The sequence below is a fragment of the Aotus nancymaae genome, unplaced genomic scaffold, assembly GCF_030222135.1.
Source record: "Aotus nancymaae isolate 86718 unplaced genomic scaffold, 86718_ANA_hifiasm-v0.15.2.pri h1tg000057l, whole genome shotgun sequence".
In the NCBI taxonomy this organism is placed as follows: Eukaryota; Metazoa; Chordata; class Mammalia; order Primates; family Aotidae; genus Aotus; species Aotus nancymaae.
Window position 1 is genome coordinate 10,102,308 of NW_026988471.1, and position 24,315 is coordinate 10,126,622.

A 24,315-nucleotide genomic window follows, 5' to 3' on the forward strand; every position below is an offset into this window, starting at 1 on the left:
GCTTGTCTCTTACAAAGCTGTTCATACCCAATAATTTATTCTGTCCTGTAAGATCTTATAGTCAGGAAGGAAAGAGTCACTAGTTCCGTTTTGGTGATGAAAAAATTGAGGCATAGAAAAGAAAAAAAAATGCTTAGAAGCTGGGGTGATAAAAATGAAGTTTCCTGATGATTCAGTTTGACATCCTTCTCTACCCACCTCCATCCAGCATCACCTCCCATCCATCTGCCTCCTGCACTTGACTTCCAGGGGCCAGGGTATTCAGACAGTAGTAGACCAGCTGAGCCTTTCTGTCAATCAGCTCTTCTTGGTGGAGGTTGGGGAGGGGGATGATGAGGAGAGGGAGCAGGGGTGATACGGGGAGCAGCTCCCTGATGCTGACGGGTGCACAGCAAATAATGAAATGTAAATTTTCAATGGAGTACAGAACTGAATCTTAATGAAAGGTATTATTAAATTCAGCAAAACACAAAGAAATTTTAACTCAGCAGAACTGATTAGTCCATAAAAAGGAATAGATTGCAGCTTGCATCTTTGCTGTCTAGACAAATCACTTAGATACACATGCACTGGTTTTAATTAGTGCCATAAAAATCTAGCATTCTGTAGCCCAAAATGGTATTGTTCAACAAATAAAAAAATTTCTTTTAATGCAGCTCAAAGAACTACTGCCCATAATGCCTAAATAAACTGTTTCTTCCCCCTCTTCATTTAAATGAGAGATCCATGAGTCAAAATTGCTGCAGTGTCTGTGCCTAATAGAAGATTTTGTGTTCTCCATCCCTTCCCCCATGGCCTCATGAAATGTACGATTCTCATAGAAAGTGCCGGACTGAATACATCACAGCAAGAAGCTTTCCATTTTTAGCCAAAAAGTCCAGACTTTTTTTTTTTGGCTGGTTTAACCCTTCAGGAAATTCTAAATGGATCCAGGCTGCTGGCTCAAGTTTCTATGTAACAATCACCTTCAGTGAGAGGCAGCATGTTGATTTTTTTTTCCTAATCTGTGGGATCCCAGACTCACCTTTCCAAACAGGATCTACGTGGTCAGAGGACAAAGGGCCTGTCTCCAGAGCTTTGAGAAGAGAAAGGTAGAGGGGGGACTTAGCAAGTGTGAAGGAAGGAGAATGTATTAGTCATCTGGGGCCGTGTAACAAAGCATCACAGACCTCAGGCTTCAACAACAGACATTTGTTGTCCAAGATCAAGGTGCTGGCAGGTTTCGTGTCTTTGAGGCTTCTCTGTTTGGCTTGCAGATGGCCACCTTCTCACCGTGTCCTCACATGGTAGACAGAGAGCAAGATCTTTCTGTCTTCTTCTTATAAGGCCACTAATCTTATTGGATTGGGGCCCCAACTTTATGGCTTCATTTAACCTTCATTATCTCGTTAAAGGCCCCATCTCCAAATATTGTCACATTGGGGGTGAGGGTTTCCACATATGAATTTGGAAGGTACAGAAACAGTCAGTCCGTAACAGAGGCAGTAGTACATGACTGGGGAGAGCACTGGGCAAGGAGTCAGCCAACGTGATCTGCAGGCTCCATTCACTCTGCCTGGGAGGACAAGTGGGGTTTGTGGGATTCCAGGTGGGGGGCACTCTGGGCTTGGGCATGTCGGCAGACCAAGCTATGGTCTTGCCAGGGTTTGATGAGGGGGTGGAGCATGCAGGGGTGAAGGGAAAATGCCTGTGTCCTGACCGCAGAAGGAAGACCATCCTGTGACCCCCAACAATCTCTGCCAGCCATGGCCCGGCCCAGCCCAGCTCCCAGGTGCTTCTCACCTCCCGTCTGACCACAAGTCTGGGGCATGCCCAGACACCATGTCTTTCTGATGCCATGCCCCAGACACACCGCCATGCCCCAGGCACTGCTGAAACCTAGCTCTGTGGGACAGCTGAGCAAATTAAGATTCATCAGAGACCATGAAGGGCCTGAGGGTTCTGCTTGTGCGTAATGAAGCATTTTCTCATTCCCTCCCTCCACATGCCTGCCCAGCACCTGAATGTCCAGGCCCCATACAGGGCAGCATCACAGAGGGGAATAACCCAGATTGTACTGGGGCTGGAGTTGGGGGCAGACAAGCCAGTGGTGCATGAACTGACCCTGTGCCACAGGACAGCTGAGGGCTCTGTGAGCGGGCCCCGATCCCTTGGGGAAAGAAGGGGTGGGGAGGGGTGCAGTCCCTGGAGACCTCCTGAAAGAGGTGACACTGAAGACTGAGCTTTGAAGGGGTGGAAAGAATGAGCCCAGGGATGGGTGGGGGCAGCGCTGCAGCAGAGGGCACAGGTAGCGTGGAGCACGCAGAGGCCAGTGCAGTGTGGGGCCCGGAACCCTGGTGGGGGCTTCCCTATCTCTGTCTGTGCTACTTCCTTGTCTGCCCGGGAGGCCTGGCCCTGCTCCTCACTGCCCACACCCACCTGACCTGGCTCAGCTTCCCCGGCCCCATCTGCCCAACATGGCAGCCCCTGACCACAGGGGATTAGCAACACAATTTGGCTTATCCATGCAATAGATACGATCAGCCATAAAAAGGGATGAGGTACTGACATGCCGCACATCAATGAACATTAAAAACATCATAAGTGGGCTGGGTGTGGTGGCTCAAACCTGTAAGCCCAGCACTTTGGGAGGCTGAGGCAGGTGGGTCACCTGAGGACGGGAGTTTGAGACCAGCCTGGCCAACATCATGAAACCCCATCTCTACTAAAACTACAAAAATTAGCTGGGTATGGTGGTGTGTACCTGTAATCCCAGCTACTAGGGAGGCTGAGGCAGGAGAATCACTTGAACTGGGAGGCAGAGGTTGCAGTGAGCTGAGATTGTGCCACTGCACTCCAGCCTGGAGACAGAGTGAGACTCTGTCTCAAAAAGAAAAAAAAAATTTAAGTGAAAGATACCAGTCACAAAAGGTCACATATTCTAGGATTTCATTTATCTGATATTCCAGAATAGGCAAATTTATAGACAAAAGGTAATCTAGTGGGTGTCAATGGCAGGGGGAGGTTGGGGGTCAAGGCTAAAAGGTGTGGTGTTCATTCTGGGGGTGATGAAATGTTCTAAGATGTACCGGTGCTGACAGTTGCACAGCTCTGAATATACTAAAAGCCACTGGAGTATCAGTTGTATGGAATGTGAAGTCTATCTCAATAAAGCTGTTAAAAATCAAATACAATTGTAATAAAAATTCAGCTCCTTGGGTGCATAAGCGCATACCAAATGCTCCACAGCCACGTGGACATTCTCTGTGGCCAGCGTGCTGGACAGTGGGGAAGGAGCCCTTCGGTCATTTTGAGAGCTCCACTGGACAGGCTGGGCCTCCCTGGACAGTCAGGCCTCCCAGATGTACCCTTGGAGGCTCCCAGATGTCCCCTCAGTCCCTGGCCTGCAGTCACCTCTCACGATTGGCACTGCTTCGTGGTCTCCACACCTGAAATCCACAAGCTCTGCAGAGATAGCACCTTTGTCCGTCTCATCTGTGCTCTGTTCTCAGCGCCCAGAACAGAGCCTGGAATGCAGTAAGAACCTGCTGGCTCATTAGATGGGTGCATGGACCTTCTCTGGGAGCTTTCCCCCAGGCCCCACGCTGAATCAGGGCCTCCCTTCTCCCGGGTAGCCCTCCCACTTGGCTTACACCTCCCCTAGCACCTGGTCCCCACCTGCTCCCCACCTATCCCAGCACCTGGTTCCCACCTGGCCCAGCACTTGGTCCCCACCTGTCTCAGAACTTGGTCCCCACCTGTTCTAGCACTGAGTCCCCACTCTATTCTGTAGCCACTGTCACCGTATGCTGTGGCAGTCTCCTTATTCCACAGATGACAAATTGGAGGCTTAAAGGAGTTACAGCTTGCTGGCCGGGCGTGGTGGCTCACCCCTGTAATCCCAGCACTTTTGGAGGCCGAGGCGGGCAGATCACGAGATCAGAAGACTGAGACCATCCTGGCCAACATTGATTGTGAAACCTCGTCTCTACTAAAAATATAAAAATTAGCCAGGCATGTTGGCATGCACCTGTAGTCCCAGCTACTCAGGAGGCTGAGGCAGGAGAATTGTTTGAACCCAGGAGGCAGAGATTGCAGTGAGCTGAGATCACACCACTGCACTCCAGCCTGGGCAATAGAGTGAGACTCCATCTCAAAAAAAAAAAAAAAAGTTACAGCTTGCCTAAGGCCACATGTATTAATATCTCAAGGCTGTCATAACAAATTACCACTAACTGGGTGCTTTAAAATAACAGAAGTTTATGCTGTCATAGTTCTGGGGGCCAGAAGTCCAAAATCCAGGTGTCATCAGGGTTGGTTCCCTTTTGGGGACTCAGAGGACTCCATGCATCCCTCCCAGCTTCTAGTGGCTCCCGGCAGTCCCTGCTGTACCACGGCTTGTGGCAGCGTCACTCCAACTTCTGCCTGCACCGCCACATGGCGTTCCCCGTGTGTCTGTGTCTCTTCTCACAAGGACACCAGCGACGGGATTTAGTGCTCACCAGACTCCAGGATGATCTCATCTTCACTTGTAACTGCAAAGACCCAATTTCCAAATCAGGCCACGTTCAAAGGGGCTGGGGTTGAGACTTGAGCATGTCTTTTGAGAGGACACAATTCAACCCACAGCCTTATACCTGTGTCAGAGCTCGGCAAGGCCTCCACTCATAGCCTCTGTGTTCACTGCAGTATTCAACAAATGACGTGTGAATACGTAAGTCCACATCACCCATTTTACAGCTCAGGAAACTGAGGGGCACATGAACGCCAGCCTTCTGCTCTCCCATCTAAGGAGGCAGGGCTGCTCCTCACAGAGCAGGATTTGTGTCTCTGCCTCTTCTCTTCCCTGCCCTGCCTTCTGGCTGCAGACTGGGCTCGCACCTCCAGCCTGGACCTGCTATTTACAGCTGTTTCTTTCTCCCGCCCCATTGTCAGTGGGCACCTGCTCTGCAGTGGGCTGTGTGGGAACATTCTCTCTGCCGGGCTTTGTATCTGCTGCCCCTCCCCTCCCACTTCTGCACCAGACCAGCTTTCTCCCTGCTGGGCCTAGGATTTGCTGAATGGACTTGGAGCCCACATCAGCCTCTGGCTGCTATGACCTGATTCAAGCCATATTTATTTTTCCGTGTCTGATATTCTCTGATATTTTCTAATACTCAATACATTGATTTCACAGCCAGCTACTGAGCTGTGACCTGAAGTATGAAGTGCTGACTGGTGGCCCAGATGCCTCCAGGGCCGCTGAGACCCTCTGGGGTCTGTTTCCAGTTGACTCCAGCAGTGTCCGGCCTGCAAACTGTGTGTCCTTTTTAGCTGAGCCGGCGAGTGGCACTCAGACCTCCAGGCTCAGCTCACGCTCTGGCTCTTCTGGGGGCCTGAGTCTCCAGCTTGTCATCACATCTTTCTAGAGTCTCATCCTGGGGTCAACAGTGTATTAACTATGATTTCTTATTTTCTGCATTCTTTTTTTTTTTTTTTTTTTGAGACAGAGTCTCTCACTGTTGCCCGGGCTGGAGTGCAGGGGCACGATCCCAGGTCACTACAACCTCTGCCTCCTGTATTTAAGCAAGTCTCCTGCCTCAGCCTCTAGAGTAGCTGGGATTACAGGTGCCCACCACCATGTCTGGCTAATTTGGTATATTTTTAGTAGAGACGGGGTTTCACCATGTGGGCCAGGCTGGTCTTGAACTCCTGACCTCGTGATTCGCCTACCTCGGCCTCCGAAAGCGTTGGGATTACAGGCGTGAGCCGCTGTGTCTGGCCATTTTCTGCTTTCTTGATGCCTGGCATTGTGGCTGCACAAAATGGGGAGAGACTGCCCCTTCCAGTGGGGGACCTCATTAGAGATTGTGAAGGGCTAGAGCGTGTCTTTCACATGCAAACCCACCCATTCCAGGCCCAGACCCCCAATTTGCCCCTTATCAAATTCTCACACACCAAGACAATATTTCCCTGCCCTAAATCACCCCAGGCCAGAGACCAGGTAACTAGAGATCACCTCTATAGTCCGAAGCCCTCCAGAATTATCCCAAGGAGCCAATCCTGGATTCTTTTCACTCCCTGCCCTGCCTTTCCCCCTAGGAAACCTCAATAGAGGGCCTGGCCTCGTTTTCCACTTGCTCCTGCTTCTGTCTGGTTGCACCTGGAATTTCCTGTGTGTTTCCCCTTCCCTCAGGACAGGTTAGTAGTGCGTTCTTTCAATGGCATTGATCTCTCTAAATCCCAGGGGTATAACTGTAATGCGCCAGCCTCTCCTGGGCCTGCCGAGGTATCTGCAACCTCCCGGGTTCCACAGCACCTTGTATTTTGTGGCGATACGAGAGGGTAGCTGTTGGGGCTCTATCTACTGAGGGATCTTCATCAGACACCCCATGCAAACCTGAGTGAGGGAAGGCTGTGCTGCTAGGCAAATGCAGTCCTCCCTCTTGCAACCAGATGGCCGCCCGTCAGCACCCCCTGTGGAGAAATTCAGGAAGCACCACTTTTTGAATAATACATATACCTCTTTAGTTAAGCTTATTACCCGAAACTGTTAATAATTAATGTATGTGTGTGAGTGTGTGTGTGCATTTATACGCATGTGCCATAAGAGCTTGATAAATATTTGAATAACTGAGTGAATGAATGGGTGCAATGTGAACTTAACCCTGCAGGTACCTGAACAGCTGAGAAGCAGAGGAGCAGGCAGCAGGGTTGGAAGCCGAAGCTGGGCTGTGTGTAGGAGGTGGTGTGTTGCACTGACTGGGAAGAGGAATAGGCTTCAGAACCCAGCAGGAGTATGGTTAAATCCTGATCTCAGCAGGTTACTTGACATCTTGTTTCCTTAGAGGGTTGCTGGGAGATTAAATAAGAAAAATGCAAAGCACTCAGAGACTGCACTCTGATGTACACGGAGAGTAAGTGGCAACTCTTATTATCACTCAAGCTTTCTGAGCCTCGATTTCTTACTCTGTAGTAGCATGTCATTGGCTGATGCTAAATGAAAATGAAGTAAAATTTGCAAAAAGAAGTTTCACTAAATAATACTTACTTCGTGTGATATATTCTAATATATTTCATTTTATACTAACTCATTAAAGAAAAAAGAATACTGTCAGTGACCCAGTAAAATTAAATCCATTAACGGACATGCCCTTAAGCTTTAAAAAACCCAGCCTACAGAATACATTTCTAAATAGACTTTAGGCCGGGTGCGGTGGCTCACACCTATAATCCCAGCACTTTGGGAAGCCAGGGTGGGAGTATCATGAGGTCAAGTCCATCCTGGCCAACATGATGAAATCCCATCTCTACTAAAAATACAAAAATCAGCAGGTGTGGTGGCGAGCACCTGTAATCCCAGCTACTCGGGAGGTTGAGGCAGGAGAATCGCTTGAACCCGGGAGGCAGAGGTTGCAGTGAGCCGAGGTCACGCCATTGCACTCCAGCCTGGTGACAGAGCTAGACTCCATCTCAAAAAAATGAAATAAAATAAAGAATAAATAGAATTTATATTTTAGAGCAAAATTCAACAGAAAGTACAGAGAATTCCCACGTGCCCCCTGTCCCCACAGCTCTCCCCTACCCATCACCATCTCACGAAGGATGAGTGGCTTGCTACAGTGGATCACCCTACATGGACACCCATGTCCAGCACCCGGAGTTTGCATTAGTGTTCGCTGTTGCTGGTGAACATTCTATGGATTTTGTTCACTGTGTAATGACACATATCCACCATTACGGTATCATACAGAATAATTTCACTGCCATAAAAATCTTCTGCTCTACCTATTCATCCCTCCCTCCAGAATATTTTTCACACAATCTCCAGGCCGTAGATGATGCTCAATAATCTGCAGTATGCATGATGCTGACGATGACGGTGGTGAACCGGAAGAGAGAGACGCTGTTAGGAAGCTGCTGTCGTGCTCAGATGAGTGAGGTCAGAAGGACAGCTGTGGCTGCAAAGGCTGGAAGAGAGGAAGGTGTGGGGGACACTGTGCAGGAAGAGACAGGCCTTGGTCGAGGGGTGAGAAACGGGGAAGCAGGAGCCACGGGGACCGAGGGCTCTGGAAGCTAGTGGCCTTGGTGTGGGGCTGCAGAGAGATCGGAGGTGGCAGACAGCAGGGACTTCAAGGCAGAATTGAAATCTGCTGAACCGCAGGCATCCCCCGGCTGGGGCAGCCAGAAAGCTTGGGGTCCGGAGGCGGTCAAGCTGAGCTCTGCTCCCATTCCGCCGCGTGACCTTGGCCAAGTCCCTTCCCTTCTACGGGAGGCTGGACTGGATGTCCTCCTCGTACAGCTTTGCGGGGAAGGGGAGCAGTAACACCAACACAGCGCGACATTGTTAGGGTCGGGTAGGAAACCCTTCAAGGACCAGGCAGGATTTTCCTCCGAAAAGAAAAGGCCGGCGCGGGTCTAAGACCGGAGGAGGGACCTGGACCTCGGAGTCGCCTTCCAAGGGGCTTCCTGGAGCACATTTTCCTGCCCAGCAACAGGCGGCAGCATTCTCTCCCCACCCATCCTCTCCAAACAGCAGCGAGAGGGAACGCCTGCCGCTTCCAGCCCTGTCGCGGCCCCTTGGTGACCCGCTGCGCCCGGGGAGGGGCGGGCGGTCCGCGGTGGCGGCAGCGGGCTCGGCAGCTGTGCCCGTCTGCCCAAGGGTTAACCCGGCCCCTGCAGCTGCCGCGCGTGCCTTGCAGAATTTCACCAGAAGAGGGTACAGTTTGAAAAGCTCCTGACGTCAGGCTGGAATTCCTATTGTGTTTAGAAACGGCTCGCGCAAAGCCAGCCCAAGTTCGCTCTCCGCGCACCTCGAGCACCTAGCGGACGGCGTTGGTCCGCCAGCTCCGGGACCTGCGGCGGCTGCTTGCGCGCCCCGGGGCGGAGGACGGTGCCCGCCGCCCACGAGGAGACCCCGCGCCTGCAGGAGGCCGGGCTGAAGCGGCGGAGCGCGCCGCCCGCCAGCCGGGGTGAGTGCTCCGGGCGAGGCCGGCGGCCGCCGAAGCCCCCGCGGGCGCGCCCCAGCGCCCGGATGCCCGCCCGGAGCCCCCTCGCCGGGTGCATGCCTCCCCCGCGGCGCGCCCCCGCCGGCAGCTGCCCGCTGTGACCGCCCTTCCCCGCAGGCGGGCGCCGGCCGGGCTCTCCCCGAGATCCGCGCACGGGTGGCACCCGCCGGACCCCCGGAAGCGGCGGCGGCGGCGGCAGGGGGCGCGGGGCCGCGGCTGCGAGGGTGCGCGCGGGGAGGATGGACGGGTCCGGAGAGCGCAGCCTCCCGGAGCCGGACAGCCAGGGCTCCGCGGCCGGCGACGACATCGAGATAGTCGTCAACGTGGGGGGCGTGCGGCAGGTGCTGTACGGGGACCTCCTCAGCCAGTACCCCGAGACCCGGCTGGCGGAGCTCATCAACTGCTTGGCGGGGGGCTACGATACAATCTTCTCCCTGTGCGACGACTACGACCCCGGCAAGCGCGAGTTCTACTTTGACAGGGACCCGGACGCCTTCAAGTGTGTCATCGAGGTGTACTACTTCGGGGAGGTCCACATGAAGAAGGGCATCTGCCCCATCTGCTTCAAGAACGAGATGGACTTCTGGAAGGTGGACCTCAAGTTCTTGGACGACTGCTGTAAGAGCCACCTGAGCGAGAAGCGCGAGGAGCTGGAGGAGATTGCGCGCCGCGTGCAGCTCATCCTGGACGACCTGGGCGTGGACGCGGCCGAGGGCCGCTGGCGCCGCTGCCAGAAGTGCGTCTGGAAGTTCCTGGAGAAGCCTGAGTCGTCGTGCCCGGCGCGGGTGGTGGCCGTGCTCTCCTTCCTGCTCATTCTCGTCTCGTCGGTGGTCATGTGCATGGGCACCATCCCCGAGCTGCAGGTGCTGGACGCCGAGGGCAACCGCGTGGAGCACCCGACGCTGGAGAACGTGGAGACGGCGTGCATCGGCTGGTTCACCCTGGAGTACCTGCTGCGCCTCTTCTCGTCGCCCAACAAGCTGCACTTCGCGCTGTCCTTCATGAACATCGTGGACGTGCTGGCCATCCTCCCCTTCTACGTGAGCCTCACGCTCACGCACCTGGGTGCCCGCATGATGGAGCTGACCAATGTGCAGCAGGCCGTGCAGGCGCTGCGGATCATGCGCATCGCGCGCATCTTCAAGCTGGCCCGCCACTCCTCGGGCCTGCAGACCCTCACCTACGCCCTCAAGCGCAGCTTCAAGGAACTGGGGCTACTGCTCATGTACCTGGCAGTGGGCATCTTCGTCTTCTCTGCCCTGGGCTACACCATGGAGCAGAGCCACCCAGAGACCCTGTTTAAGAGCATCCCCCAGTCCTTCTGGTGGGCCATCATCACCATGACCACCGTCGGCTACGGCGACATCTACCCCAAGACGACGCTGGGCAAGCTCAACGCGGCCATCAGCTTCTTGTGTGGGGTCATCGCCATCGCCCTGCCCATCCACCCCATCATCAACAACTTTGTCAGGTACTACAACAAGCAGCGCGTCCTGGAGACGGCAGCCAAGCACGAGCTGGAGCTGATGGAGCTCAACTCCAGCAGCGGGGGCGAGGGCAAGACTGGGGGCTCCCGTAGTGACCTGGACAACCTCCCTCCAGAGCCTGCGGGGAAGGAGGCGCCGAGCTGCAGCAGCCGGCTGAAGCTCTCCCACAGCGACACCTTCATCCCCCTGCTGACCGAGGAGAAGCACCATAGGACCCGGCTCCAGAGTTGCAAGTGACAGGAGGGCCCCCCAGGCAGAGATGGACCGGGCGGTGGACAGATGGATGGGTGTGGCAGGCATGTCACTGACAGCACAGAAGGGCTGTCCTGTGTCCCCCAACCCTCCCCTGGAAAGACTCTGAAGGCCTTCCCGGCACCTCTGCCAAGGCTGGGTAAGACTCCTCTGTGTTGCCTGCTGTCCAGGAGCCGGGGAGGGAGAGGCGTGCAGGAGCCACAGGGCAGTGTGGGGCGAGTGGAGGCTGTGGCCTGGCTGGCGCGGGAGCCCGCACCCGCTTCTGTATCTCCCTCAATAAAGCCTCCTGCTCTGTGCAAACTCCGTGTTGTAGGTTCTGTCACAGGCTGGCTGTCACCCCCAAGAGTAGCGCAGGCACAACCCAGTGCCAAGCCAGGAGGTAGGTGTGCAGGCCGGGGGGTGGGGGAGCTATTTTTAGTTGAGAACTAATTAAAGAAGGGCTCATAGTCAGGTTCGGCGCCAAGGAGCCTTGCCACATTCCAGGAGGCTCTGTGCAGGCCACGCTTGCCTGCTGCTTCCTTCTGGGGTAAAGCTTGCTCCCCGAGCAGGCCCAGGATGGGGGAAGGTCCACAGTGCACGCTCAGCAGCCTGCTCAGCATTTAGTTATCACTTGCATGGGGCCCTTTTCACAACCTCTTTCTATTCCTTCCAACGACCCTACTAGCTAGGTATCTCCATTTTACAGATGAGGAAACTGAGGCCCAAGGTCACACAGAACAGGGAACTATCCCAGGTCTGATGATCCCAAAGCCCATCTATTCTCTCTGACACCAGGTGGTCTTGGGACAGAGGCACCTGCCTGGGCTCATGACAGGAGCGTCTTTGGACCAGGAGAGGTGCTGATCTTCCTTGGTATGGGGGTGCCTGCCTTCCAGCCCATCTTTCCTTCTAGCCCTGATACCTTTGAGACACCTGCTGAATGGATGAACCTGAATGTGGACCCCCCGACCCCGCAGGGTGTCTCACTGCGTCTTGTCTGAGAGCCCCGGGGGGAACAGATCAGACAGATCTGGGTTTGAAGCCCAGGCAGTGAGGGGGAGCTCTGAGAAGCCTTTCAACTTCAGCATTTTTCTCTAAGATCTCTCCTCCACCACTCCCTTACCAGCTTTGTGACTGTAGACTGATTCAACTCTCTGACCCTCATTCTGATCATTTGCTAAATGAGGATATAATATTTAGTAAGTACTGCAGGGAATCGTGGCTTTTAGCATGGCACCTGGCATTTAGTAAGTGCTCAATAAATAATAACTGTTTCTGCTACTCTGCTGGGAGGAAGGTGGGTTGCACAGTTGCTCACTCTGGCCTCCACTGATCTGGGCTGGGCATGTAGGTGGGGGAAGGACGGGGCAGGGCATTGTCACACTGTCCTTAGTCAAAGGCTAAGAGTTGGCCCCGGCAGACCCCTTGCTTCAGGTTTCCATCTTCCCTGGACCCCAGAGCTCTGTCCTTCCTCTGCTAAGGGGCAGAGGGAGGAGCCCTGCGCTGGGGGAGGCGATGGGACTAGATGGGGGAGAGGAAAGTGGTGGTCCCCAGTCTGCCACCATCCCAGGCCAATTTTTCCCCTCCTCTGGGCCCAGGTTTCCCTATGTGTATAATAAGGGATGACCTCCTGAGGCTCCATCTAGGTCCGACCTTCCAGGATTTGGAAGTCTTAGGCTGTGGATGCCCTGTGCTGGGGACTCTAGAGGGTGGGAGGCTGCCATGTTGTCGGGGCTTGGAGTGGGAGGTCTTGGGAGAGAGTTAGGGCCTGTGGAGTGCGGGGCTCGGCTTCAGAGTTGCAAGTGATGAGAGTGCCCCAGGTAGAGAGGGGCCTGGCCTGGGCTGCGTGGCCGGGTGGGGCAGGCCTGTCAGCCCTGGCCTGAAAGGGGCTGTCCTGTGTCCCCCAGCCCTCTCCTGAACAGAGGCCTTCCCAGGCAAGACTCTTGTGTGGCTCTGAGTCAGCGCCGGGCACCCCTCCCTCACAAGTTTCTCCAGGAAAATGCTGGGTCAGGGCCAAAAGGCAGAGGAGGCAGGAGGCAGGAGGCAGGGGGTAGGGCAGCGGGAACCCAGTGCAGGGAGGAGAGGGCTGCGTGCTCTCCAGCGGGGAGAGAGGGGAGGGTTGCGGAGTGTGTAGTCTGTGCATTCCCCAGGCTCAGTGGGTTTGCTGGATGTGGGGGTTGCCTCTTTTTGTCCCCCTTTTCCCCAGAGCCTGTGTTGGCCTGAGGGCGTCACAGAAGCAGGAGCAGCTCAGGGAGTGCGGGAGAGGGCAGGGTGACCTGGCTCTGGAGGCCGTCTTCTCCGCGCTCACCTGGGGCTCGGGGGGCGGAGTGGGGAGGCAGTCAGTGAGGAGCAGATTTATGGCTACAAAGCCATGCGTTGGAAGAGAAGGAGACCCAGTCCCAGAGGTGGTAGGTGGCTTGTCCGAGACCTTCATAAATTAGGATGAGATGGGCTCTTGATCCCAGAGGAGCTCAGAGTGTAACAAATAATCCCTCTACAGTGACACATTGTGTCATGCAGGAGTGACATGGGGACTTCGGGATCTAGGAGGAGGAGCAGTCTTCTTTCCTTGGGGAATCTCTCTGGCACAGGTTCTGGAACTCTGCAGTACATTAGAAGCACTTGGGGAGCTTTCAGAAGTCCCATGTCAAGGCTGTACCCCACACCTGTTAAATTCGAATCTCTGGGGGTGACACCCAGGCGGGACTTTTTTTTCAGATAGGGTCTCACTGTGTCACCCAGGCCAGAGTACAGTGATGTGACCATAGTTTTTAAAGTTTAAAGTGCACATGAGCCATCCAGAGACCTTGTTAAAATGTAGATTTGAATCTGAGAGTCTGGGTGGGTCCCTGGAATCTGCATTTCCAACAAGCTCTCAGATGAGGCGGAGGCTCCTGGGCGTGGGCCCCGCTTTGAACGCAAGAGGGCAGAGGGGGTGTTGGCAGACTGGCTGTGGGCCAATCCGGTCTGCTACCTGCTTTGGTCATGAATTAAGAATGGCTTTTATGTATTTACATGGCTGAAAACATTCAAAGGAAGAATAACATTTTGTGACACATGAAAAGTACAGAAAATTGAAATTTCAGTGTCCACAAGACAAATGTGGACTATTTATTTTCCATCCCCCATAGAAAAATGACGTCTAAGTCAGGCCTTGAAGAATGAGTAGGAGCTCTCCCGGAAGAGGGAGTAGAAAGCATCCCACATACCAGGAACAGCGTGGGTGCCAAGACACAGGCTTGTGGAACCCGCTTCAGAGGGAGTGAGGCCGGCTCTTAAACCACAGCGCAGGTCCAGGCGTCATAGTTAAACGACCTTCCTTCCTCACTGCGTCCCAGGGCTCACAGCTCCCTGCTCTGTTTCCCTCGGAGACCCTCAATTCCAGGTTCCCTGCAGCCAGCTCTCTGCAGTCCCAGCTCGTGCTTAGGCCACTGGCTTCTCTCCCTCCTGTCTTGACCTCCCATCCCACAGTCTTATAAAATCTCCCCGCCCTGGGGCCGTTGCCTCACACGCTCTTCCCTGGTTTGGGTGACTCTCACAAGCTTCTTGTAACCTGCTAATAATGGCTATCGAGTGAGAGGCAGATGTGTTTCTTGGAGTTGCAGAAGGTGCAAGTTAAGAGAAAAGCAAGGCATCATCGGGTACCAGGCCCCGCTGTGTAGACGGGGATAAGGTGGCTCCGAGTGTGTACGGCTGAGTGAGGCCTGGACGCCACACACTGGTGAGGTCCTACCCCACTCTGACTCTCGTAAAGTTGGGAGCACTCCATGCATCCCATTTCACAAATAGAGAAGTGTGAGTGCAAGACGTGTGTGTGTGTGTAAAAACAAATTAATTCCTGACTTCTAATGAGAGGACATGTGGTAGACACTTTCACAAACAATCTCATTTTAGCCTCAAAATAACTCCATGCAGTGAGCTAGGAATCCGCAGTTTTACAGAGGGGGAGACTGAGGCCCAGAAGGCAGAAGCAGCAGGCGGATGGCCTTGCTGCCCGTGGGCGGCAGAGCTAGTAGCCGAGCCCAGAGCCTCCAGCTGACATTTATCTGGAGCCAGATCGTGCACCTCTCCCTGCTGCCATCAGAACTCAGCGCCCGACAGGCCCCACTTAAGGTCTGACCCAAGCTTCCTAATAAGGGAAGGATGCCATCATCTGATCTCTCTGGAAGGCACCACTTCATGAACTACGTGTTGGTTCTGGTGGCTGTATTTTTTTAAGGAAAGAAAAAGAAGGCAAACCCATTTCCTCGAGCCAGATGCTTGGGCCATTCGGAGTTCAAGATCCATCTCGGCAATTGTAGGAGGGTCGAGCCTAAAGCCCCCCATCTGGGCTCTGGAGGGACCACGTAAAACAAGGGACACTGGAAAAAATATCTGTGAAAATGGCAAGACCTAGAATTACTTCTCACACATTCCCTGATGAAACCTGGTTGGGGCAGGTAAGATACCAGCAATTGCCTGGGGTTACAGGAAGGGGGTTCATTGACCCAATGGTGAGATACAGGCAGGAGGATGGGCCAGTGTGGGGAACGCTTGAGAGGCAGTGGCCCCTGTCTCCCTCTCCTTCTGTAAAGGGGCTGCATGCCCTCCCACAGGCTCCAGGCCCAGCCCTCTTCCCCCCAAGGGAGGATAATTAAATGTCTCAGAGCCTCCTGTCACCTCCCGGGGAGAAGAGGGCCTGGGACATTTCCAGGGGCCTCCCACCTGTCTGCCTGTGTGGAGACAGCTCTGTGCTCCTCCAGAGGGCACATTCCCAGCTGACTTGAAAGGGGATCTCACCGAACCCTGTAACCAGAGGTGGAAGTTCCCCCTAAATGCTTTTCTCACTTGGAGCAGCCCAAAATGTAGCTACAGAGAGGATGTCAGTTTCCAAAAGGAAAAAAACAAAACAAGGATTGGGAAGCTCTGTGCTTAGTCATTTTCGTTTTTGAGGCTATCGCTATCAGCCAGGGCTGCCGTAATCATGATTACATTCCACACTCCCAGCAACTGGCCAGAAACATCTTTGGCTTCAGGTGACACCTGTGAGGTCGAGTCTCGGGAAATTGCCTATGGTCACACAGCTAAAAAGAGGTCAGTGCAGGTCAGAGAGGGACTCCAGCTGGGGCCCAAGGGACTGCGCAGCCCCCTGCCTCCCTCTCTGCTTGCTAAGAGGGCCCAGTGCCTGCTGCCCTGCAGGGCCAGTGTCTGTCCCAAAGGAGCGAGGCTGGAGCCCACCGCTGCCGACCCTGCACTAGAGCTTAGCTTCTAGGTCACCTCCCCGGCACAAAGCTAGATCGCAGGTGAAGGAAAGACTGGCCCTGCCAGGGCGCCTGCTGGCAGCCACAAATCTCTCCCCAAACAGAATATTATGCCTGTTGTCAAGGGCTTGGCTGGGAAGATGGGGCCGGTGCTTGCAATGGTGGCAGCCCAGACTTGGGAGAGTTGCACATATTCATATAACCAGGCTGGGCTTCTGCTGGTGCATCTGTTAGCGAAGCTGTCACTGGAAGCCAGGGGCTTTGTTGGTTGTGGTCCCATTGCTGGATTCCGCAGAATGGATCTGACCTGGCCTTGGAGCACCAGCCCCAAGGGAGGCCCCATGGAGACTCTCCGGCAGCCTGGTTCCAGGTGAACTGGAGCCGTGGGGAGCCTCATGGCTTGCACTCGCACCTTGCTCCCGAGTGGGTGGGAGGTGCCAGCCAGATTCCTCCCTGTCCTCCCTTCAGTCTCCTGGGCCACAGGGCCACGTGCAGGCTGCTGAGCCTGCTGGCAAGGCCCTCCATGGCTCCAACGCCTCTCCAGCGCCATCTCCCACTCCACGCCGTCAGCCCTCCCTCACACTGAACGCTCCCTGCTGTGCACAGGTGTTTCCTGTTCTCCCTGTCTGTCGCCCTTCTCCCAGTCCTCCACCTGCCAGAACACTGCCCCTGCACTCCCTTTCTCAGAGGCGACACTGCCCCCCACACAGCCTAGGGAGGGGCCTGTCTTAGTGGGGCAGAATCTGGGCTGTGGAGATCCTACGGCCCACCCACCTCACGCCACAGCAAGGAAGGCATCTCCGGAGGTCAAGTGACCATCGGGAGTCACGTGCTGGAACCAGCCTCCTGATCCTGTCACCACATCACTTTCCCGCTCTGTTCCTACTCCATCCACCCAGGCCAACCAAGTCAGAGGTGAGCGTTGAGAAAGGAGATAGAAAGACTGCCCCAGGAACAGCTTCCTGTCACCCGTGCATGGTGTGGCAAGCATCAGAACAGAGCCGGGGCTTGACAGCACCAAGTGCTTTGCACACAGTCTCCTGTTAGTGTCAGACCTTGGTGGGAGCTTCTTTTAATGGCCTGAAGTTCACAGCTAGACTGAGGGATCCTCTGCTTCTCATAAAGCTGGGGGCACGCCATGCACGTGCAAGACCTTAAGGGCACGTGTGTGCGTGTGAGTGTATGCATGTGTGTGCGCGTGCATGAGTGTGTGCATGTGCTTCCGTGTGTGTGCGTGTGCACATGTGCATGAGTGTGTGTATGAACAGATTTCCTGCCCTCTGAGTGGAAGGAGGAGGACTACTGCATGCTGCCTCCCTTTGTAGCTGATCACCTTCCCCAAAAACCTGCTTCACAGCCAGCAAGGCAGGGGCCGTAGACAGCTCTACTTCCCATCCCTGGAAGCACCAGGCACCTTCTGGTCCTGGAACCAGATGGGCATAGAACGTGGGGGAGAGGAGGCCCCAAAGATCCTCCCAAGCTGGCTGCTCAGAGCACAGGCAGAGGCGGCAGAGGGACAGGCCGAGAGCTGGCCTCTCTCAGTAACTGACTCTGTGTCCAGCTTTGCACATTTCCCAGACACCTAAGGCTTGAGCGCCTAAGCAGCTTGTCCAGGCTTCCCACTGCCCTGCAGCACAGGGCTGGGCCAGGGTGTGCGCCCTGCTTGGGGGACACGTCCCTCCCTATGGTGCCTCCTGACACCTTGGGGCTGCCCTTTGTGGGACAGTGACTTGAGATGTGGTGTGAGTCCCAGGGTGACAGGTTTGTGTTCGGGTCACAGGGGTATCTTCTGGCAGCTGGAGCAGTGCCTGGCACATAGTTGGTACATAACAAACAGTTATGGGACGGACCCACTCTGTGCATGGTGCTGTGCCCTGGGGTGGCCACGCCCAGATCTTCTCATCCTCAAATTCTGCATGTGGCTGTCTTGTATGTTGTTGATGGGGGTCCATGTCTCACCTCCATGCCCTGTACCCAGCCCAAGGGCTGGCAGCACAGAGAAGCGCCCTCTAAATGCTCACATTGAGTACCTGAGCCCCTAATGGCATCCTTTGTGAGGAAGCTCAGACTCCTTGGTCAGAAAGCTCCAGTAATGATCATCTGCCCAGCTGGAATGCGCCTCCACAGAACTCCACCCTTGGTCCTGGGCTCCTGACTGGCCCAGTTAGGGAAGGCCCTCAGACCAGCCATACACCTGGGGTTGCGTCTGTGGGCCTGCGTCCATGGAGCTATACCCATGTGCCTTACCGTCTCTGCCTTCCCTCCTGGGGCGGCCCCGTGTGGCCCAGAAGCTGGAGCCCAGAATTTAGCCCGCGATGAGCCCTGCAGGCTGCTCCTCTGGTTCTCTGGCCTGCTCGCCTCCCTAGAAGGGGAGGGAGGCTCTTTCCTTTGGTCACGGAAGGTCCCTTCACATCTCCCAGAACCAGTGTGTTGAAGGATACCCTTTGAGAACTGTGGACTCTGGTATTTTCTTCCTTTTTTTTCTTTTAAAAAGTGTCATTACTGTAATATCTTTCTAATACATTGAAAAATAAAATGAATTCTATCATCCAAATAACCACTAGAGACAAGTTCTTAGTATTTCGTATTTTGTTCAACCTTTTAATCGTGTCAGACACAGACACGTTTCCCCTAAAGACTTCATCATGCAGCTCCAGAAATAAAATACTGTTCTCCATAACCACAATGAGACTTCCATAGCTGATAAAATCGCCAGGCATTTTCTAAGCTCCCCTGAACCCCCAGCTGTGTAGGGGGAGGGAGGGAAGGCCTGGCCGGCTCCTGAACGCCTCAGGGCACTGGAGTGGCTGTGCTGGAGCAGGTGTCCCTGCTGCCACGGTGACTGAGTCCCACCCCACTAGCCCCTGACCTCCCTGCGTGGTGGATTATGAGGCCTCACCTGCTCTCTACCCTCCCAGGGAGGGCAGGAAGCACGAAGAGTTTCCAGGGACTTTCCCTGAGCAGAGCTGGGCAAGGGAGAAGGTGAGGGCTCCGCAGCCCAGCGTGGGCCGCAAGGTAGGGGTTCGCTTCAGATTGGGGGACACACTCAGAGCGGGCAGCGTGTGCTGGGAGGTGGGAGGGGATGCTTCTGTTTCCTTTAACATTCTCGGCCCCTTCTCTGTGGCTCCTCACCTGCTTTCTGCTTCCAGAGAGTCATGAGCTGTGGGTCCCGGCCATGCCCCACCTTCCTCCTGGGGATGTTCTGAGGTGACACCGACCCTGGGATACACAGTCCCCTCCCCTTCCACCCCCATTGCACTTTCTAAGAGGGCACCTCAGAGGCCAAGAAGGGGCGAACCCGCAGAGGGTCCCAGCCTCACCTGCTGTAGCCTGGTTCACTGCAAAAGCCCACTCACCTCTCCTGCCTCGAGTCTCCGCCATTTTCTACACATCAAAGGGATTTGTCAAAAGAACCCGCAGCTTGAGCAAGGCATCACCTTGCTTAACCCCCCAGGCCCAAACTCCTTGGCATCCCTTGGAAGCTTCTCTCCCTGCTGACATGGGGTGCTTCAGTGGCAAGTGACTAGGAAACCTGAGCCACACTGACTTAAAGCTAAGGGAAGGTGGATTTCAGGCTTGGCTCCATCCAGGGGCTCGGTTCCCTTCCCTGCAATTGTCCCAGCTCTGCCTCCTCCACACGTGGGCTGGTAGGAAGACAGCTGCAGCGGGCGTGTGCCTCACGTCTCCAGCAGCACCCAGTAGGGGAGAGGCGCTGCCTCCTGCAGCCTGCTCCAGAGGGAGGAAGCATTCCTAGAAGCCCCCTGCAGACAGTCTTTACTTTTCATTGGCAGACATTGGGTGATATGCCCATTTCTGGGCCATTCTCATGTGCAGGGGAGGGCCATTTGCTGAGGCCTGGGTTTCTGCAGTGCTCACACAGGAGCAAGATTACTGTGACCGGCTTGGACTATTCAGGGCCTGTGCCAGGTGTCAGTTCCCAGAATGCACAGGGTGAGGGTAGGCTGAATGGTGGGGAGACTCCATGGCCCTCCCCTTTGTCTACCCACACATGCAATTCATTTTTATTAAGCATCTACTATGCGCTGGGTGTCATTGTAGCCCCTGGGGGTAGCACAGCGAGGGGCAAAGCACAAAGCCATGGTGATGGACTGTGCACATATGCGGTCTTCCATGTCAACATGGGCTGGCACGCTTTTTATATCTGGATGAAATTCAAACGTTTCTCCTCCAAGGCAGGCACTGGGAGGCACAGGCAGGCCCTGGGAGGCACAGGCAGGCCCTTTCTGTAGGCAGCCCACCAGGCCTTCGCAAAATGCCTCTGTCCCCTTCAGGTCTGGGTGTCAAGTCTCAGGGTTTGATGATTTACGGTCACAGAAAATCAGGGTTTCTCAAACTTGGCACTGTTTATGCTTTGGATCGGATAGTTTTTGTTTGGGGGCTTGGCGGGGGGCTGCGGTGTGTGTTGCAGAATGTTCAGCCGCACCCCAGTCTCTACCCACTAGATGTCAGTGGTAATCCCCCCACTATTTTATAGCGACAGCCAAAAAGTCTCCAGACATTGTGAGTGTCCCCCAGGGGCAAAATCACCCAGTCCAAGATCAGTTCCCTAAATGCCAGGGGGGCTCGCTTTTTTTTCTCAACTCCAGGGGGCTCTGCCTGGAGCCCGTTGCTCTCTTTGCCCTCTGCCTCCTTAGGGTCTCCCCCAGGATCGCCAGTGGTCAGTTTCCGTGTCACCTTCCGTCGGACGCCTCTGGGCTGTCCCCTGTGCCTTGACTGCTTGGATGGCTCTCGCAGGCCCCCTGGGTAGGGGTAGTCATCCCCGAGGTGAGGTCACTGAGACTTGAAAAGATGCGTTACTCATCCCAGGCAATACAGGGACAGCTGCCCTGGAGCCCACGCTCAAACTCCCTTCCAGCCACTGCACCCGGGGCCACTCCTTGTTTCTAACAGCCCTGAATGGGCACACAAAATGTGGTCTAGATGTCTAGACATGTGACGGGACATTCTCATGGGAAGGAGTGCGGTGCTGACACGCAAGATGAATGAAGCTCGAAAACATCACAGCGAGTGAAAGAAGCCAGTCACCACTCTGACTCCATTTACATGAAATGTCCAGAAACCGCAAGTCTGTAGAGACAGAAGGTAGAAGCGTGGCTGAGAGGGTGCAGAGCGAAAGCGAGAAAAGAGAGGGAGGTGACGGCTACGGGGTGCAGGGTTTCCTCCTGGGGTCATGAAAATGTTCCAAAATTGACTGTCGTGATAGTAGCCGATATCTGTGAATATACTAAAAACCACTGATTTGTACACTTTAAATGGGTGAATTGTACAGTATAAATGATATCTCAAAGCCATTACGACACACACTCACACATTCACATACACACACAAACCTTGCCTGGAGATTGCTAAGTTATTGTGCTATCCATTTTATTGTAAGAAGAATTTTTTTTTCCCAAAACACTTCCACCTATTTATTTGTATATGGTTTCGAAGTGAGATTATTACATTTCTGGTAGTCTAGTGCCTTGAAGTAATGGTTCCCAAACCTTCAGTGTGTATTAGCATTGCATGGATGGTTTGATTTGCCGAGAGACACAAGGCTAAGCCTGTCCCAGGGCTTCTGATTCAGTGGGCCTGGGGTCAGCCCAAGGGTCTGCCTCCTTTCTTTTTCTTTCTTTCTTTCTTTCTTTCCTTCCTTCCTTCCTTCCTTCCTTCTTTCTTTCTTTCTTTCTTTTTTGCGACAGAGTCTTGCTCTGTTGCCCAGACTGTAGAGCAGTGGCACAATCTTGGCTCACTGCAACCTCCGTCTCCCAGGTTCAAGTGATTCTCCTACCTCAGCCTCCTGAGTAGCTGGGACTACAGGCACGTGCCACCACACCTGGCTAGTTTTTTGTATTTTTAGTAAAGTCGGGGTTTCATCATGTTGGTCAGGCTGGTCTCGAACTCCTGACCTTGTGATCTGCCCACCTTAGTCCCCCAAAGTGCTGGGATTACAGGCGTGAGCCACCGCGCCCTGCCAAGGATCTGCCTTTCTAACACATACCCAGGTAGGATGATGCTGCTGGTCCCTAGACTGCACTTGAGAACCAGTGCCTTACTGAGCTCTCATATTAGTTCTAGTGACTGTTCAGCTGCTTTCCTGTGAATTTTAGGTTTCAAAAATCATATTGTCCAGCACAGTGGCTCACGCCTATAGTCCCGGCTTGGGAGGCTGAGGTGAGAGACTTGCATGAGCCCAGGAGTTCGAGGCTGCAGTGAGCCATGATCACGCCACTGCACTCCAGACGGGGCAATAGTGCAAGACCTTACCTAAAAAAAACCTATTGTCTGCAAAGGACAGTTTTGTTTCTTCCCTCCTACAATTAAGTGCCCTTGTACCTTGCTTTTCTGCATGGGCTGGGATCTCTGCAGTGTGTGGCTTTTAGCACCTTTTCTGGTAGAAGCAAGACATCACCAGAGAAAAGATGGTGGAAAAGATGAAAAGATTATCAAGTTAAGGAAGTTTCATTCATTTCTGGTTTCAAAAAGTTGTTTAAAATTCAGGGTTGAGCATTTAAATCTTTTTAAGTGCATCTTCATTATCTTTTTTTTTTTTTTTTGAGACAGTCTTCTGTTGCCCAGAATGCAGTGGTGCGATCTCGGTTCACTGAGACCTCCACCTCCCAGGTTCTAGCAATTCCCCTGCTTCAGCCTCCTGAGTAGCTGGGATTACAGGCGTGCACCACCACACCCAGCTAGTTTTTTTAGTTTTTAGTAGAGACAGGGTTTCACCATGTTGGCCAGGCTGGGAGCTCAAACTCCTGATCTCGTGTGATCTGTCCGACTTGGCCTCCCAAAGTGCTGGGATTACAGGCATGAGCCACCACAGCCTCGTTATCTATTGAAATGATACACTTTCATGTATTTTATATGTCTTTAATGTGTTTCTGTGAAGATTAATGATGAAATAATTTCCTGATGTTTACGTACCCTTCCATTCTTGGAATAAAAGCCACACGGTCATAATGCATTGTTATTTTAATTCATGGCTAGATTCTGCTTGCTAATGTGTTATTTAAGATAGTTGCCTAAATATTGGTGAGTGAGATTGGCTTATAGTTTTCTAGTTTTGGGCTGTCCTTTTCAGGTGTTGGTATCCGGGTTACCCCAGCCTCATAAAATGAGCCGGAAAACTTTATCTCTTAGTCCATACTTTGGAACAGAGCATGGTGATTACCCGTAAGACTTTGAGGCTCAAATTCGTAACCCAGCCCACAGCTCCCACAAGGCAAGCGTCTCCCACCTACCTTCCAGCCTCCCTGTCTATTGCTTTCTCTTCTTCTCACTCTCCCCTCTCGTATCTTGGTTTTCTTTCATTCTCTGGCTCCCCCTGCCACAGGGCTTTTGCACATGCGACTCCGTTGATGGAAACATTCTCTCCTCTGTTTAACTTGTTTACATCCTTCAGATTTTGGCAGAATCTTTGCCTCTTTCCCTGATCTCAAATGTGTCTAAGCTACACTCTCACTGCACCCTGTGCCTCTCTTCTAATGCTCATCTCACTTGCAATTTTACCTTTATTTATGATTTTTGTTTATAGAATTCCTGTCTGTCTCTTACACTAGGCTGGCAGCTCTTTGAGGACAGGGATTTAGATTCTGCATGCTATTGAACCTCCACCTCCCACCCCAGCATGCTACACACTGTCTGGCACATAGTAGGTGCTCAATAAATACATGATGAAGGAGTGAAGGCATTTGCCCCTCGCTATGAAGGACTCATTTAGCTTGCTTATGTCAATAACACTTCCCAGCAGCCCCGCTCTCTACCAGGCACATTTTATTAATAAAACATTGACTTCTCCTCTAGTTACCATTGCTGCTTTACATCACATGCTTAAATTTCAGTTTCTTAGCATATCAGGTCTAGTCAGTATCTCCTGATTTCCCCTACATCAAAGTCCTCTAGGCCCCCCTAGGTCTCCCTGCCTTCTCTCCCCACTCTGTGCCCACTCCCAGGCCCCCACCTCTCATTTGTACATTGCCAAGCTTTAAAACTCTAACACTCTGTTCTGAGACTATAGTTATTTCTGTGCTTTGACAGCCAGCTGATTCTAAACAAATTTAAACCAATGACCAGTGTTTTAATATAATGATTATGCAACTATTCTTCACTGCAGATGTAGAGAACGGAACGAATGGAATTCCATTCTCTACATCTGCAGATGTAAATGTAAATTACATCCATTTCATTCTATACATCCAGTGCCGCCAGGTGAAGGGGACAGCGCATAATTTTTACAAATTTCGTATTTTGATATGCCTTCTTCTTATCACTAGGATTATCCAGCTTTTCCATCACAGTGTTGGTTAAAGACAATGTGCTTTTCCTCTTGGAGACACTCTTTTCAGGACCTTCTCGTTTCCTGACTGGATTTGTGCCATTTGCTCT

At 53.3% G+C, this 24,315-nt stretch overlaps 1 protein-coding gene across 1 annotated transcript; it reads left to right on the forward strand.

Moving 5' to 3' along the window:
* Positions 1–8,656: 8,656 nt before the first annotated feature.
* KCNF1 (potassium voltage-gated channel modifier subfamily F member 1) lies at positions 8,657–11,003 on the forward strand. The gene has a single exon (XM_021669025.2). It carries the CDS (start codon positions 9,206–9,208, stop codon positions 10,688–10,690), a length of 1,485 nt encoding a protein of 494 aa, XP_021524700.1. The 5' UTR covers positions 8,657–9,205; the 3' UTR covers positions 10,691–11,003.
* The last annotated feature ends 13,312 nt before the right edge of the window (positions 11,004–24,315 follow it).

Excerpts from the sequence above, each read along its gene's own strand:
- KCNF1 (XM_021669025.2), top strand. The coding sequence starts at position 9,206 with ATGGACGGGTCCGGAGAGCGCAGCCTCCCGGAGCCGGACAGCCAGGGC.